General features: G+C 41.4%; 1 protein-coding gene across 3 annotated transcripts in view; it reads right to left on the bottom strand.

The window, feature by feature from the left end:
- Nucleotides 1–2,236: 2,236 nt before the first annotated feature.
- The window catches only part of SHANK2 (SH3 and multiple ankyrin repeat domains 2), a 383,933-nt gene continuing 368,340 nt past the window's right edge, over nucleotides 2,237–17,829 (bottom strand). For all 3 annotated transcript variants that reach the window (XM_056850898.1, XM_056850895.1, XM_056850897.1), the window contains one exon: nucleotides 2,237–2,986. In XM_056850898.1, coding sequence (XP_056706876.1) covers nucleotides 2,413–2,986 — 574 coding nt within the window. In that variant the 3' untranslated portion in view covers nucleotides 2,237–2,412. The remainder of the gene's footprint in view (nucleotides 2,987–17,829) is intronic.

Genomic DNA, 17,829 nt, shown 5'->3' with positions numbered 1-17,829 from the left:
GAGGCATGAATATTAGGGTTTTTTTATAATTAACCACTGCATTGTTAATTGTAACCATGTTTGAAGAAACACTCATCTTCTGAAGAAGTTCTAGCAAAGATAGAAAATATAACACAGCTCTGCTGGTTCAGATGCATCCAAATGAGGCTGATTTTAAAAAGGTCAAGACTTAATAATTATTCCACAGAAATAGTAATAAACCACAAAAGTTTTTATTTATTTTTTTAAATTTCTAGCATTGAAGTGGCACAAAGGCTGCCCAGTAGACCAGCCACTTGTATTCTTAAAATATTGTGCTTATAAACTATCTGTACAACTATTTAAACTTGCAGTAAAGAAATACTGAAATTGCTAATCTTCATGACTAATGCTAGGGCTGTTGCAGACCTAATTAGACACTTGGTTGTGAGAAAATAAAATTATAATTAGAGATAGGCTGGAACACATACTAAGGAAACAATTAGATGCCTTCCGAACCATGAGGCTTCTTGAAAGTTTGATAGTTTGAAGAGCTGTGTGCTCTTTAACCAGCACAGGCTAAACTGCTTCAAGAAACTGGGAACCACAAAACCTTTAATATGCATTCTTTGTGGTGGTAGAGAAGGTAAGTTGAGAGAATACTGTTCACCTACAAAAATGTCATTAAATCCAAAATACACAGTGCTCAAAGGCTGCTGTTTCTAGGACGCTCTCTGTACAACATAATCACTTTTGAACACTTATCTCAAATTAATCATCCTTTCCACTGTATCTGCCTCAAAAAAAAAAAGTGGATTCACCTAAAATTTTACTACCATCCCTCAATTTCAATTGCAATTCATATGGCAATAAACGACTGAACTGCAGGACCCTTAAACTTAAAAAAAAAAACCTCCTTGAGAGCCTAACAAGCTTTCACTTAATTTGAAGCATTGGGCAAAAATGCATGGTCGCTTTAGCCTCCTTTATCCCGTTTCAGTAAGGATTCAGCCAGGATCGAACGCATGCGTTTCGCCGAATGTGCGTTCGATCCTGGCTAGATCCTGGCTGAAACAGGGAATAAAGGAGGCTAAAGCGACCGTGCGTTTTCGCCCATTGTGAATCAGATCCAATTAAGTGGTTGCAGAAGGTATTTGCTGATGCATATGTGGCTGGGTCCTAATACATGAGATTACACGAGCCAGCAAAATACACACATGAAAATAATGTTTTTATTTTCACACAGATTGCTCTTTCAGACTTGGACATACATGTGCTATGTGGTGGTGGGAAAGCCCTGATCATTTGTTCGATAGTGACACAATCTTGGTGCTCCTGTCTGTGTCTAACAGGTTACGTAACACCACTGGTTCAGTGTAGCAGGTGCACACAGCTCACTTCTGTGAGAGGATCTCTGGATTGGGGCCAACGGCGAAAACTCTAACCTCTTCACAATGTAAAGGCAGCTTCCTGTTTCACATACCTAGTGTGCTGGGCTGCACAGGAATTAAAGACAGAAGGAAAGAGATTTGATAGTGTATCCTACTTTGAAAATGTGACAATAAAGGCCCCATTAAACATTCTGTTCAGAGCATCATCCAAACCCCATACAAAAAAGCTTTGATAAAGAGATTTGGATAGATTTACACAAGTTTAAAAGGATTGCCATTTAATTGTTAACAGGTATCTCCTTGTTATGCAGCTGGGACAGATTTCTTACACAGCTTCCACATATTCTGCTGCATCACATGGGTGGGGGGAAGCATATAGGAATACTGCCCGGCAACTTGAAAAGGCACTAAACATAAACAAAAAAATAAAGACTTAAAAGTCAGACAGAACAGTTATGCTGAATGACCAAAACCAGTGTTACTATTCACAAACAACAAACATAATAACAAGGTAAGAAAACTGTCACAAAGAAAATATGACTTTGCTCTGAGAACCCTATGAATATTGGGATGGGCAGACACTACAAAAGGTGGCTGGATATAATACTTTCCGGAGAGAGGAGAAACACCTGTGGTTTTACAGCAAAAATAATCTGCTCCAGCAGAAAGATATTTCTTAATGGCACAGTTCATGGACATAAAAAGATAGATATTTCACATTTCTTTGACAGAAATGGGAATTCTAACAACAATTTGGATATGATGAGAGCTTCTGCAATTCTAAATTGGAAATATTTTCTTTATTTTTATTCTCTCATCCCACCTTCTTCTTCCTTCCTTCCTTCCTTCCTTCCTTCCTTCCTTCCTGTTGAAGTACATGATCCCATTAATGTAATTCTAGGTTTTCTCCTGGGCATTAACCTCTATGCTGCCAAGTACCAGAAACTATAGAGACAAAAGCTTTAACTTGGTGGTACTTGTGGGTAGCAAAGGCAATCGGGGTGCTTCAGTACCAGCCCATCTCTATTTATAACAAAAGTTTGTGAGGCAAGAATAGCCAATCTTATCTGTCCAATAGCTGTTTCAAAGCTCTTTCTATGTTCATTCTGTGACCAACTCTAGTCACTCCAAGGTCTATCAAGTCTTCCTTCTGAAGGTTTGGTAAGTGAGTGCCATCTATTTCATTATCCATAAAGGTCTCTTTATGTTCACCTAGGTTTAAACTTTCCAACCAATCTGCCACATCTGGTTTAGTCCACAGGTGGACAGGCTTAGTTGTAAAAGGCTTATTTGAGATTGGCTGTTGCAATATTGAGGGAGAAGGAGACCTGCTGCGCCCTGTGTTCAAAGCAAAGAGGTCCCCAGAAGGAGGTTGGCTGGGTAGGCTAAAAACATCAGAAAGAGTTGGAGAGGGAGATGCAACTGGAGCAGCAGCAGTCAGAGGAGCTGGCATGATGTCTTTACTTATCTCGGTTGGTGAAACCACCGGGCTTGGAGCATTTCTTGCTCCTGATGTCCTACTATCATAGTCTGGGGATCTGCTCTGCAGTGTGATTGGCTGGCTAGTTCCAGGCCGGATAGTAAAAGTGATGGTTGAACTTCGCGTACCTGAGACAGTGCTCATGACTTCTGTGCTCCTGAAATCATAAATAAATAAAATAGTCAGAATCTCCAGAAACAGCATTGCAACTGATAGAATTCATGAAGTATAAACACCATATTTTAAAAGTCATCTGTGTCCTTGGACTACTACACAACTTTATAAAAACAAAACACTACCAGAAAAATTTAAGAAGTAAGCATTTTAGAAACCAAAGGCAACCTAAGACTTACTATTAATAAACTGTTTAATCACTGGCTACATCTATGTCAAAACAATAATATTACATTGCCTCCGGAAGATGCTCATGCATGGATATTAATGAAGTTGAAAAGAAAGAGAAGTCCCAAACTGGAAGCAATCACCAAGTTCATCTTGGTGTGCCCTTCTTATTCTAATTTGTGGGGCAGATGATGTGCTTAAGAGGTTGCTCTTAGTTCACCTAGATTATAGCACAATAGCCATGGTGGCGTAATGGTTCAGAGTGTCAGACTAGTATTTGGAAGACCCAGGTTCGAGTCCCCACTCATACCATGGGAGCTTGCTGGGTGACTTTGGGCCAGTCGCAGGCTCTCAGCCTAACTTACCTCATCTGGTTGAAGCAAGGAGAATGGAGGAGAGGAAAATGACGTAAGCCCCTTTGGATCCCCATTGAGGAGAAAGGCAAGATATAAATGAATTCAATAGTGAAGACAAGGTAGACCCTAAGATATATAGACTTAAAACTTTTAAAAGTTTTGATCATCAAAATTAGTTCTTGAAGCCTAGCCTGAAATACTTAAAGGTGCCCAGTAGAGATGATGCCAGTGATTTGCCAGCTTCAGGAAGTAGGTGACTATGTTCTGCATCAGCTGAAGCTTCTTAACTAGCTCTAAGCAGAGCACATAACCATAGTCTCACATAAAAAAGCATGCAAGATCCATCATACAGCCCATACAACAACACCAAAGGCTGAAGCCTCCTTGTCAAATGGAATATCCCCTCCCCCCCCCCCAAAAAAAAAACTTTTGGCAGCTACTTTGTTTAGGTCATCCAAGAAAATCATCAGATTGAAGAAGACCCCAGGACTAAAAGCTACAGTTACCAAAAGAGATCTGCACACTACCAATGACAGACCTCCTCATGCATACTGAGAAGAAAGAAGGAAAAGACAAATGCTGACAATAGAAGGGGGGGGATGAAAATGTATTAAAAGCACCTATACATTAAATGTGTTAACCAGGGGAGCGCATGCTAAAAACTCATATTGCAGAACATAAAAGTAACATCTGCCTTTAAAAAGCAGGTACTCCCCTGGTTAACCATCGCTCTATGGATGTGTCATTCTGGGTCAGTCAGAAACTAGCTAAAACATAATGAATTACTACTTAGAAAAGAGGCTCAATGGATTTTAAAAATGGATACTTGGGTTTCTCATGGGTTAAAGGAGGACCCGGATCTTTTGCAGCTAACATAGATAAGAGACCTGAAGCATTCTGCCTTTTTTTGCGAGTTCAGCAGGTGGGAAAAGCACTGCAGATAAACAAATTTAGAGGTTAGCTCTATTTCATTTCCCCCTTAACCTTTTGGCCCATGTGTTGTGATTTTAACTGTGTGTGTTGGTAGCCAAAGCTCTATATTTTTTGCTCAAGAACAGCAATAATATCATATTTATAGTCATGGGGATTTTTCAACTTGCTAACTTTATCACTCGTGCTCTTTCATTCAGGTTTCTTCTAACTTGCTTTTGAATATTTTGTATTTTGAATGTTTTTATATCATGTTCCTTTTCCATGTATCATGTTCCCTTTCCATGTTTCAGATTCTCTGACGAAGCTACAGGCAAAGGGGCTTTTTAGTATTCCATCAATACGTTTTCAACTTCCTGCTGCACTATCAGCATTTGTCTTTGCCTTCTTTCGCCTTGGTTTGCTGTCTAATCTATACTGAGTCACAAGACATGCAGCTCATCATTGTTTCAGCCTTATCTGAACACATGAAACTGCCTCATACTGAATTAGACCCTTGGTCCATATTATCTGCTCAGTATTGTCAGTATTGTCTATTCAGAACCTGGGACCTTCTGCATGCCAAGGAGATGCTCTGCCACTGAGCCACGGCCCCTCCCCTGGATTCAGTTACAATCAGCTCACTTTCATTCATTCCCACTATGGCCAGCCATCAGGACTTTAAGCCCCTTTTATTTAATGGGAACTGTGGGTTTTTGGTGCTTAGCATGGTTAAAACCTACCCCTTGTGCATATATATAGGGCAGGATCCAAAGAGCTACTTGACAAGCAACACCCCCTCACCCAATCAAATAACAAACAGCTTTGAAAAGTGCTTGCCTTGCCACTCTTTGCATTTCTGAACATACGGAATCAGTTGCCTATTGTTTCACATTTGTTAGGCTGAATACTTCAATGTATAATGCAGGGATGATTTGTTATGTTCCAAAATGGGTTTAAAATAAATGTTAAGCCAACTCATATTCAAAAAGATAAATGTGGCTTTAATTGGGAATTGTTGGCTATATATTACTTTATTTAAAAGGCAAACTAGACATTACAGTGGCATGACCTGAACTGCAGGTCATGCTGAACTCCTGGGCCATTTATGCAGGACTGTTTCCCTGACAGTCACCCCGCCGACTGCTTTGGGGCTTCCTTTGGATTATGCATGCCTTTCCCGACCGTCAGGGGGTGCCTCACTCTCCCCACATGTTTTGCCCGTGTTTTCCGGATGCTGTTTTAGCCAGAATCTGAAAAATGCGAGCAAAATGCATGGAAATGCGCGGGGAGCATGAGATGAACTCTGATAGTCAGGAAAGGCATGCATAATCAAAAGGAAGCCCCAAAGCAGTTGGCGGGGGTGACCGCGGAGGAACAGCCCTGCATAGATGGCCCTATAAAACGAATATGGGAAGCAATTTAAAGAACATAATGGGCAGACAGAGATGGGTATTTGCCCTTCCCCATACTCCCCTACAAGCCCCTTCTACCCATTTTACTCCCCACAGGAATGAGCTCTAGAGCATGCTGAGCTGAATGTCCCTGGACATCAGTGAGGACAGGCTCAGGCTTACCCAATGTTTCGACTCATCTGAGCTAGCCAATAAACTCACTCCCATTGTCATCATTGTTACCGACAAGGTTCAAGCAGCCTTCTAGAGCAGCAGCCCACTAGGACCTTCCCAGTAAGGGCAAATCTGCCTCTGACCAGTAGTCACCTCTGGTTACAGAGAACCACTGGGAGGAGGAAGAAGAGGAAGAAGGAGTAGTAGTAGTTGGTTTTTATATGCCGACTTTCTCTACCACTTAAGGGAGAATCAAACGGGCTTACAATCACCTTCCCTTCCCCCCCACCCACAACAGACACCCTGTGAGGTAGGTGGGGCTGAGAGAGTGTGACTAGCCCAAGGTCACCCAGCTGGCTTCATGTTTAGGAGCAGGGAAACAAATCCAACTCACCAGATTAGCCTCTGCCGCTCATGTGGAGGAGTGGGGAATCAAACCCGGTTCTCCAGATCAGAGTCCACCGCTCCAAACCACTACTCTTAACCACTACACCACGCTGAGTAAAGGTTGGGCTAGCAGTTTTGGGGAGGAGAACTGTGGGTGGGAAAATCCATGCTGCACTTTCACCCACCCCTGCCCCACCTGATTCATAGGAATTCAGCATGGCCCACGTTCAGCTTCTTCCCCTCTAGTGTCCAGTTAGCCTCTTGCAGGCAACAATTCCTTTCAGACCATGTATGGATATGAGTTTGGTTAACATGTCATTTAAAACAACCTGAAATGTAACTATTTTACACAAATCTGTCAATATCATGCCTAGTTTGATGCTCAGTTAAATATAGCTTTGTTATGTACAGAATCATAGAATCATAGAGTTGGAAGGGGACATACAGGCCATCTAGTCCAACCCCCTGCTTAATGCAGGATCAGTCTAGAGCATCCCTGACAAATGCTTGTCCAGCCACTTCTTAAAGGCTGCCAGTGAAGGGGAGCTCAACACCTCCCTAGGTAGCTGATTCCACTGTCAAACAACTCTTACTGTAAAAATTGTTTTCCTAATATCCAGCAGGTACCTTTCCGCCCTCAATTAAAACCCATTATTGCGAGACCTAGCCTCTGCTGCCAACAGGAAAAGCTCCCTGCCCTCCTCTAAGTGACAGCCCTTCAAATACTTAAAGAGAGAAATCATGTGCCCCCTCAACTGCCTCTTCTCCAGACTAAACATTCCCGGCTCCCTCAGCCTTTCCTCGTAGGGCTTGGTCTCCAGGCCCCTGATCATCCTCGTCGCTCTCCTCTGCACCCACTCGATTCTGTCCACATCTTTTTTAAACTGAGGCCTCCAGAACTGCACACAATACTCCAGATGCGGCTGGTACTTCTAGTATAGACTGGAATCTAAATCAAACATACCTGCAAATCTATTTTCTGTGAAGCAATATCTTAAAAAAAAAAAACACCTCTAAAAATAATACTCAGAAGAACCAACTTTGGATTCCTTTTCTTTAATCATGGCCACAGCATGACCCATTTTACCATTTCTGTATACAATAAGCAGCTTCACTGAAATAAGGCAATATCCATGGCGCTTGCAACAGCACATCTGGGCATCTGCCCTGCCCAACTTTCTGCTAGTGCCCCCTGAAAAGCAGCTTTAAAGAAATCATGAAACCTTCTGCAGCAGTTTCCAAGGCAACATGGGGGGTCTGTAGTCAGAATGGAGTGACATGGTGAGGATATGGAAACTGGAAAAATAATTTAAGCAAGAAGATTTGTAATTTTTTCTAACTGGAATATTTAAGAGAAACTTGGTTTTGAATATTATAAAAAAACATGGCTCTCTGCTCAGTTAAGGATAAGAGATCTGTGAACTAGGGCACGACCAAAATAATAGACACATCAAAAAGAAGTTGCAACCTTTGCAACACTTCATGCAGGTGACATTCCAGGCTCTGGCTCACAAACGCTTATTCCACAATACATTTGCTAGCTTTAAGGTACTACAAGATCCACTGCTTTTTTCATGAATGCAAAATGATATTTGTGAACTCACAAAACTTACTTTCTTCTCATGTAAGTTTTGATTTTTGTGCGGATTTAATTTATGGTAGATGACATGTGATGGATTGACTCCATAAAAGAGGCCACTGCCCTCAGTTTGAAAGGCCTGAGCAAGGCTGTTAACGATAGGTCGTTCTGGAGGGCATTGGTTCACGAGGCAGAAGCGACTTGAAGGCACTTAACACACACATACACAATATAAATGATAATTTAAATAAAATTACAGGATACTAGTACATTTATATTTGGTCAAATTTTTTATTTATTCTACGTTAAGATTTCCCTCAAGAGTACAAAAAAGTCTAAGGTCAGATGTGGATGTACACAGAGGACATTAAAAGTCGTTCCCCCCCTTATTTGTGCAACAGTGACTTCTGGCTCCACCATGCATCGAAGTGCATGTATATGACAAGTCTCCAATGGAATGCCACTGAAAAGACAGATGGCACTGGATTTTCACAGCTGTTTTATTGGCTTCCACACAGGAACGGGCTTGTGAGATTTCTGTGTTGCTGGTGTGGCTGCTGATTAAGTGTGGCAGTAACAGGATGTCCACATGGCAGGTTTCCCTGCAGTTTCCCTGCCCCAGCCCCCCCAGCAGGGGGCGCACTGCTGTGGTTTTTATAAAAGTCATAGGGCTATACTATCACAGTACAGTTCAGGGAATCACTTTATAAAGGGGAAAGGGGTGTGGATTATACCTCTGTGTATAGGATGTATTATCAGTTTGCTGCATATATTACCCTGCTGCTGTTTCGTTGTTTTCTAACATTTCCACTCATAATAGCCACACTTTATATCATACCTCATATGCTTTGCTCATTCAGATTTCAGTAATCCTAATTCTAGTGCCCCTCTCGTATGCGGTGAGGGGGTTGTGTGCACCAGCAAAGCTGAGAGTAAAACCATAACGAGTTTAGACTCTGTCAAGAGTCTATGGTGGTCATCAAAAAACCAGAATATGGCAACAAATGTGGAAAACAAAACAACGGCCCACAGATTGGAAATGCTCAATCTACATTCCAATTCCCTAAAAACGAATGTCAAAAACTGCAGCAATGATCAAACCATCACATTCATTCCTCATGCAAGTAAAGTGATGCTCAAAATCTTACAACAAAGACCTCTACCATATCAGAATGAGAAATGCAAGGTTTTCAAGCTGGATGCAGAAAAGGAAGGGGCACTAGACATCATATTGCAAATTTATGTTGGATACTGCAGAATACATGAGAATTTCAGAAGAAAATCAACTTGTGTTATTATTATTTTTAACTTGTGTTATTAAAGCAAAGCTTTTGACTGTGTGAATCATGAAAATTTATGGTTGGTTTCAAAAGAAATGGGTGTGCCACAACCTATACTCTAGACAGGAGGTTAGTGTGAGGACAGAATATGGAGAAATAGAATGGTTTCCAACTGGCAAAGGTGTATTTTATCTCCCTATATGCAGAATATATCATAAGGAAAGCTGGATGAGATTTAGATGAAGGTGGAGTGAAAATTGGTGGAAAGAATATTAACAATTTGAGATATGCAGATGATACCACATTATTGGCAGAAAACACTGAAGACCTGGAACAACTACTTATGAAGGTTAAAGCAGAACTTGCCAATACAGGATTACAGCTTAACATCAAGAAAGCAAAAGTAATGGCTACTGGGGAATTACACATCTTGAAGGCTGACGATGAAGAAATTGAAATTGTTAAAGATTTTCTATCCTTGGCTCAGTCATCAACCAAGAAATCAGAAGGAGATTGAGACTGGGAATGGCAGCCACGGAGGAGCTAGAAAAGATCTTTAAGTGTAAGGATGTATTGCTGGTGACCAAGAGTAAGATAATGCATACTATAGTATTCCCCATTACTATGTATCAGTTTGAAAGTTGGACGATGAAGAAAATCAACAGGAAGAATGTTGATTCATTTGAAATGTGGTTTTGGAGGAGAGTTTTATGGATACCAAGTGTGTGTGTAAAGTGCCATCAAGTTGCAGCCAATTTATGGCAACCCCAGCCAGGGGCTTTCAAGGCAAGTGAGAAACAGAGGTGGTTTGCCATTTCCTTCCTCTGCAGAGTGTCCCTTAGTGTTCCTTCCAAGTATTGACCTTGCTTAGATTCTAGGATCTAACGAGACTAGGCTATAATGTATCACCTTCCTTCCCTACGGATACCACCGACTGTCAAAAAGAAAAATCAGTGGGTTCCAAAACTCTTCCTAAAAGTTAAAATGACCAAATGATCATTTTAATCCCAACAAATACTATTACAACACAACATGAATAAAGCATTTAATTGTGACACTAATTTCAGTGAAGTTTGGGCACACCTAATTTTTGCCAACTTTCACCTAGTGGCTGGACCTCCCCCAAGTTTTAATTCAAATGCATTTTCTATACATATGCATGAACCCCTACACGAAGTCAACCTATAGAGTGCTACTGAAATTTATGAACACAGTATTTCATATTGAAGCCAGACCCCATTTTTAAAATCATGGCTTGTTTCTGACTGGCCAACACCTTTGGATAAGGTAAATGATCTATATATCTAATTTTGAAGTTCTGGACTCTGTATGGATAGCAAAAGAAAGACATAAGGCCAGCATTAATAAAGAGGGAGATGCTTGCAGATCGGGGAGAACTCCTAAGCATGCAGCAAAATATTTATTTCCTCTTTGACCTTCATTGGGGGGGGGACCCCCTTTTTAAATGTTTGAAAAGGACTGTGCATATACACAGCAATCACGCTGCTATAGACACCAGGCAGCATGAGGGAGAAACGCAGGCACACAAGACATGCTAATCTTCTCTGCAACATCCTGATTTTAGTATATGTGCTGCCGAAGCGAGCACATGCACAAGACTCTTAGGGAGATCCATTTGCTTACCTTGTACTGACGGACCATATCACATAAAGTGCAAAAGCAGCATTGTGTAGATCTGTTCTGTCTTTTTATTTTCAATGTTTCTGGCATTTAGTTTTCATGGTGTTGTCACAGAAAAGACCCGCCCTCAGGTGGACGGCTGCTTCATTTCTGAAAATGGGGGGAGTTGGAGAAGTGCCTTTGATGGCCATCTCAGTTATGAGGTAAATTCTTCTGGGAAAATGTTGTTGCTGCCCCTCCTGGACCTGGGGTGGTGGTGGTGAAATGATTTTGCTGGGGACACAAAGAGGTGCTTCTCACCTCCTGTTGCTTCTAAGGCCCACCCAGGTCCTGCCGGCAGCCAAAGATGGCTGGTGATTGGAAGCAAGAAGACAGGCGCATTTCTTCCTCCTCTAGGGCTCCACAATCTCAGGGGCCATCTTTTGAACCAAGAGGAGAAAGATCCCCATGTCGACCAGGCATAACAGAGCTGTCCTTATCAACCCCTTCTGCAACTTGCTGAGGTGAGGCAGTGTGAGACCAGGAAGCCACTGTGACATTTGTCTTTCTGAAAAAAACCTTGGCAGTGGGGTGGGGGGAGAGACATGCCTGGTTTTCTGCACCTCCTCCCATCAGCTGTATAGGGAGATGACACAAGCTGCTATCCAGTGCTTAATCCTGATCCTTTGTTTATTCAGAAGCAAACCCTAGTGAGTTCAGGGAATTCCCTTTCAATTAAATGTGCATGGAGCTTTGCTGCAGCCTGATGGCCATGACCCTCTGCAGATGTATCCACAGAAGTATTCAGCTATGCTCAAAGTCTGAATGAACTGTTGGTGGCCATGAGACTGAGCTCTGAGCTGGGAAGTCTTGGTTCAAATCCTGCCCTGCAGTCACAGTCAAAAGGTGGCATTAAGAGAAACCACTCTTCTCATACTCCTTCCCTATCTGCAATATGGGGCTAACTGATGTACACTGCAGAGGTTCTTTAATAAGGATCACTAAACCATTTATTGTAATGCGGTGCTGCAACCTGCCAGGCCTAGACCCATTCTGCACCCCAAGTCCAGCACAAAGAGCACAGCAAACTCATCCATGGCTACTTACCAGAGGCATGACTTTAAAGCACCACTGTCTGTGGGGCAGAAAGGTAGGTAACCTTCCTACAACTTCCTTGATGGGCCAAGAACCAACAGCATCCATGACCAATGACAAGAACAAGGAGAATAAGCTAGGAAGGCAGGACTGTGTGAATACTTTATTAAATAGTAAAAAACTACCAGAGCAGTGGTACCAAATAGCACCAAGGGTGAAGAAAACCCAGGGCTTTTTTTTGCTAAGACCAACAAGTAACTCAAGGAGTGAGGAAAATACAAGGCCAAAGAGGACTTTTGATGAGGGGTTTTATACACAACTACTATCTAGGGTTGTTGGCTCCATTTTAGGAAATTCCTAGAGAGTTGGGGGTAGAACCTGGAGAGTGTGGGATTTGGGGAGGAGAGGAAGCTCCGCAGGGTATAATGCCATAGAGACCATCCTCCAGTGCAGCCACTTTCTCTAGGGAAACTGATGTCTGTCATCTGGAGATTAGTTGTAATTGGGGGATATCTCCAGGCTCCACCTGGAGGCTGGCAGCCCTACTCCCATCCTCTCCCCACAAGCCTCCCCCCCACAAGGCTTTAGTTGTACAACCAGAGGAACTGGAGGATGCTTTTTCCCCATGATTCCTTGTGGGTCACCTATTTAATTAACATGAATTACAAATGAAAGCAAAAAATAAGAAATACGATACAATGCATGGATTAAAAAAACAGAAGGTACAACGTAGAATAATCTATGCCTTTTGCTTGACACTTACTTCATGGTACTTCAGCATGACCCTCTTCTGTTAACAGCAATCATGAGAGCAAATAAAATGACAAAATGGAATGACTGAGACACATTTAAAATTACAAAGCAAAAGCATATGCAAAATCTGCTGACAAACAGCTAACAAGATGAAGTGACACTAACGGACACAATAAAGTTCAATTTCTTCTTTAAAAAAATCTCTGAATTGTTGTTCTGTGATGATACTCTAAAGTCATGAAGCTCAAAACTGAAAGCTCCACAGCATCCTAATTTATAATATCATCTTGATTTGCTTTTAACTTACCTGACTGTGGCACAATTATGGTGATACTGAGGCATTCACAATTCAGTACATCCAGGGCGGGTGCCAGTCACTTTTGCGCCCTAGGCAAGGCTAACTACTTGTGCCCCCCCATTGCTAACCAATTTTCAAAAAGAGATGTCTTGTAGAAAAATAAAAGCACAAAACTTTTTATAAGACATTATAATTAATTATATTCCATAGCACTGTTGTGGTACTTATCTTAAAATAAAAAAACCATAAGTTGCATTTTTTTCAAGAAACAAATCAGTTTAAAACCCCTCAGGCCAGTTCTGCGCCCCTCTGAGGTCTGTCCCCTAGGTGACCGCCTAGTTCGCCTAATGGTAGCACCGGCCCTGAGTACATCAGTGAAAGAGAACGGAACCCCTGGGTTCAGTCCAGGGTTTGGTAAGGACTGAGGATATGTTAGATGGTAAAGAATCCCTAGCATATGCCAACGACAGAAAGAAGATAATCTACCTTGAGTATGATAGTCAATAACAGTTTCATGTTGGCGGCACTGTAAGTATTGGTAAATCTCATTAGCTCCATTGTTAGAGCAGTAACAGCATGCTGGATTAGAATGAAGCAATAAACCCTCAGGACAAACTGATGCTGACCCATGTAACTTATTCCTCTCTTTCTCACATCAAAGCTGCTTGCTTTATTCTAGTGATACTGTCATTATTCACAGGATCCTTGATCATTATGTTGCCAAGCAACTATCTAGTTCAGAGACAGATTAATCACTGATTTATTTATCTGTTGGTTGGGGGGAGTTGTGCACAGTGGATCACAAAGGGGAGGGGAAGAGCTCAGAGAGATGATCAGTGGCAACACACGTTTGCTATGACTCACACACTTCTATTTAAATTAATAAATGAAGATTAGTGACCCAAAAAATGATACAGTAAGGACATTAGACCTTCCCCCTTAAGGAGCTTAAAGTCGTTTCTGAAAAAGGGACACACTGCTGCACGGCTGTCAAGAACTACCCAGAATCACCAGGCCCAGATTCTCTATGTGTATCCCCCTCACCACCCAGGCCCAACCTAAACATCAGGTGGAAACAAATTATGTGACTTGCCTGGATTCACGAAACTCCCAGAATGGCCAGGTCCTTTGGAATTCTATCCCCGCCCCCCGTCCCCCATCTCTGCAGCCCTGCACGTATGATTTCATAGCACAAAGGTCAGAAATAACGTATTTGCTCAGAGACTATTTTAGTCTTACCTCCGTTAGTTACAAGTGTAGTTGACTGTCAATAAACTTTATCTCCCATTATGGCTCTTTCAGACAAGAAGTATACTCTCAAGAAACATGAAAAATATAGCTCTTCATCATGAGAGCTGATGGAAGATTAGTGCTGAAAGAAGTGGAAATCCAAACTTTGTCCCACCACTGAAGTACACAGGCTGCTGCTTGCAGAACTGTGTTCTATTTGCTTTATTAGAAATAGCAGTAACTGCAGCAGATATAACTGAGGAAAGATAGGGCCACATAGCCCCCAGCCAGGGCAGGGATTCCCTGCGCCCAGCTCCTGAGGGATTTTCTTTTTAACTCATTAGTGTCACAAGTGTGATGATGCCACTTCTGAGAACACCAGGAAGCGATAGCAGTAGCTCTAGGAACTGAAGGAAAATCTATGGTTTTACCACAGAAATGCCAACAGCTCCTAGAACTACTAGGAGCATCACACTCATGCTGCTGTTCTTCCACGAGGCTCGGCCTGGCAAAAGAAATGGCAATGACAATAGGTGTTTGGTAGTAACAAAGTGGTGCAAGAAACTGTGGGAAAAGCCAGTAGGAAGGGTTATATGTGGGGGAACCACGAGGTCAGTGAAAGCACCCCTCCAACGTCATGCACTAGCTGTGTCAGCAAGGAAGAATTTTTGAACATCAGATCCCTTTTACCCAGTAGATATTACTGGACTGGGAAAAAATTCTAAAGCACAGAACTGGCACTATATCCAGACTATGAAGGTATTCTGATTTTTATGTGGCACTCGAACAGTGCAGAAATTTTTTTTTACAGTTTTTTTATGAGCACTGTATTGCAATGAATCTGACTGTATTTTATAATCAAGATATGCATGTAAAACTGACGCGTTGATGGGGAATGTCATAGCATTTCAAAACAAATCTTTAATCTCTTTTCTGTCAAGTCACATATTTTTAGCTATGTCATGTTTCTTATGCCCCATTATGAATAACTAATACAAAGATGGGTGAATCGGCACTATAAAATGATAAAGCAGATTCACTGTAAAATACCTTGGAAATTTAAATTCCAAAATATTGTCGAAGGCTTTCACGGTCAGAGTTCATTGGTTCTTGTAGGTTATCCGGGCTGTGTAACCGTGGTCTTGGTATTTTCTTTCCTGATGTTTCGCCAGCAGCTGTGGCAGGCATCTTCAGAGGAGTAACACTGAAGGACAGTGTCTCTCAGTGTCAAGTGTGTAGGAAGAGTAATATATAGTAATAAGAGTAAAGAGTAATATAAAGACTACAGTCAACAATAGCCATGCAGATTAGCTTTGGATTTCACACATTAACAGATCACTTCAGGATACAATGGTTCCATATTAACATACCACACCCTCATTAGCACATTATCTTGATACTTACAGGACAATGATTAGCACATTACCTTTGATACTTTTTGCAGGACAATGATTCAGCTCAAACCCAACCCCTTTCTGACTATATATTACTCTTCCTACACACTTGACACTGAGAGACACTGTCCTTCGGTGTTACTCCTCTGAAGATGCCTGCCACAGCTGCTGGCGAAACGTCAGGAAAGAAAGTACCAAGACCACGGTTACACAACCCGGATAACCTACAAGAACCAATTTAAATTCCGTTAAGAATTGATGCTTTAACTGCTAACTGAATAGAGGTAACTTTAAATAGGTATCCTGTACAGGAAGAAATAACCTTAATTTCATATGGAAAACATGTGTGAGTGTGTATGTGTGTAATACACACATACTTTACTAAGCAACTATAACTTGTGAACATCTACAACAAACTACAAATTATGTTACAGACTGCAGATCTCTGTCATGGGATTCATCATGTAGGAAGATATGGTATATAACTATAAATGTCATTATACAGTAATGTTAGGATTGTTGCCTTACCTTACTTAAAGCCACACATTTAGTTACCTGATTACATATTACCTGATTACATAGTTACCTGATTTCATATTACCAATTCTTTATACTATTACAAGCTGTAAACATCCCTAAAGCACCCAAAAACAAAGCATAAAGCATACTACTGACATCTTTAGAGGAAGCAGAAAGCTAGCTAGAACATAAAGCCTGTGAGCTGGATCCGGCCCCTTGAGAGCTCTTATCCGGCCCGCAAGCCTGCCGAGGCAGCCACCCCCACCCCAATCTGGGCTGGAGAGGCATGGCCCAGCCCAACCAAGTGGCATTTATGTCATATCCGGCCCTCATAACAATTGAATTGGACAACCCTGAGTTAGACTATAGTGATTATTTAATCATCTTCATCCAGCAATCTGTTCATGACCCAGAATAGAATATGCTTGCACACAAACTGTGTGCATGCAACTCTGCTACCTCCACTGAAGTTAATAGAAACTACAATATTTAAGAATTCCATCAGATGAACCCAAACTTTCACAAATAAATAGAGTGCCAAAATAGATGTTGTCCAGCTTCCCCCTTCCCCAGCAGCTCCCTGATGTGGGGGCTGAGGTGGGAAATAGAGGATAGTTATTTGCTGTTCATAGGAGATTGGATTCAGTCACAAGTGTATACCTCACTGTCCCATATGTGTGGTTTACCCCTCTTTTGAGGGAGAATAGACAAAGAAATAAGGATGACTTAAGATGCATGGTAGAGGAGAGAGGCTGTTGTGTCATTCCTGTCTCAAAGGAAGCCACTTACTATTCAGCAAACAACTAAACTGGCCAGGGCTCAGCAATTACATTGTCCCTGATTAGCTGAGGTTTTTCTTTTTCTTTAATAAAGAACAGTAATGTTCCCCTATCCTGAACTGTCACCATTAATATGGAAGTTTTGTCACCTGCCATCATCAACCTGGTAACAATCCAGTACAGAGGCACAAGAAATTTCCTCAGGATTCCAATACGCATGGTGAATGTAGTCTTTCAGAGATATTTTCTGCAGGCCACATTGGGTGAAGCCCACTCTCATCTACTTCATTTTGCAGAGAAACAATTGGGTCTTCCATCCTTGTTCCATTAACACACATAATTGTTTAAAGGAGTGATGCATTATTATTAGCCAGGACAAGTTTGCGTGTTAATACGGATGATTATCTTTAATAACTGTACAGAAGAAGGAGTTTTGGCAGGTGCAGTTTTCTCACCTCTGCACGACAAGCTGCACCTACCAAATTCCATTTTCTGTACAGCTTTTACAGGCACAAGTACCCCATTTTCATTGGCCTCTGGACACTCTAGGAAAGGTCAAATGGTAGATTTCATTGATTCACTTTTCCAAACAATTCAAACCAAACAAGTCTAACCCCCAAATTATGTATCTATATTGCTGACCCTACTGGACTATCTGAACTAGATATATTTGGACATCCTCTTAAACAAAAAGCAGGCTGCGGTTTATTTGTGCATCTTACTTTTTCAAATACAATTTTTTTAAAGATGTGATATTTCAAAAAAGGCAAATTGCAGCAAATATTTTGGTACAAACGCTAATTACTGCATTATGCATTTAACTTCAGTAGATTTGTAAGACTGGCAAAAAATAATACTATAATTTTAGGGCCATGCGTTATTTTTGCATGT

The sequence above is a fragment of the Euleptes europaea genome, chromosome 6, assembly GCF_029931775.1.
Source record: "Euleptes europaea isolate rEulEur1 chromosome 6, rEulEur1.hap1, whole genome shotgun sequence".
In the NCBI taxonomy this organism is placed as follows: domain Eukaryota; kingdom Metazoa; phylum Chordata; class Lepidosauria; order Squamata; family Sphaerodactylidae; genus Euleptes; species Euleptes europaea.
Note: the sequence above shows the minus strand (reverse complement) of the source record. Positions and strands in the feature narration are given on the sequence as shown.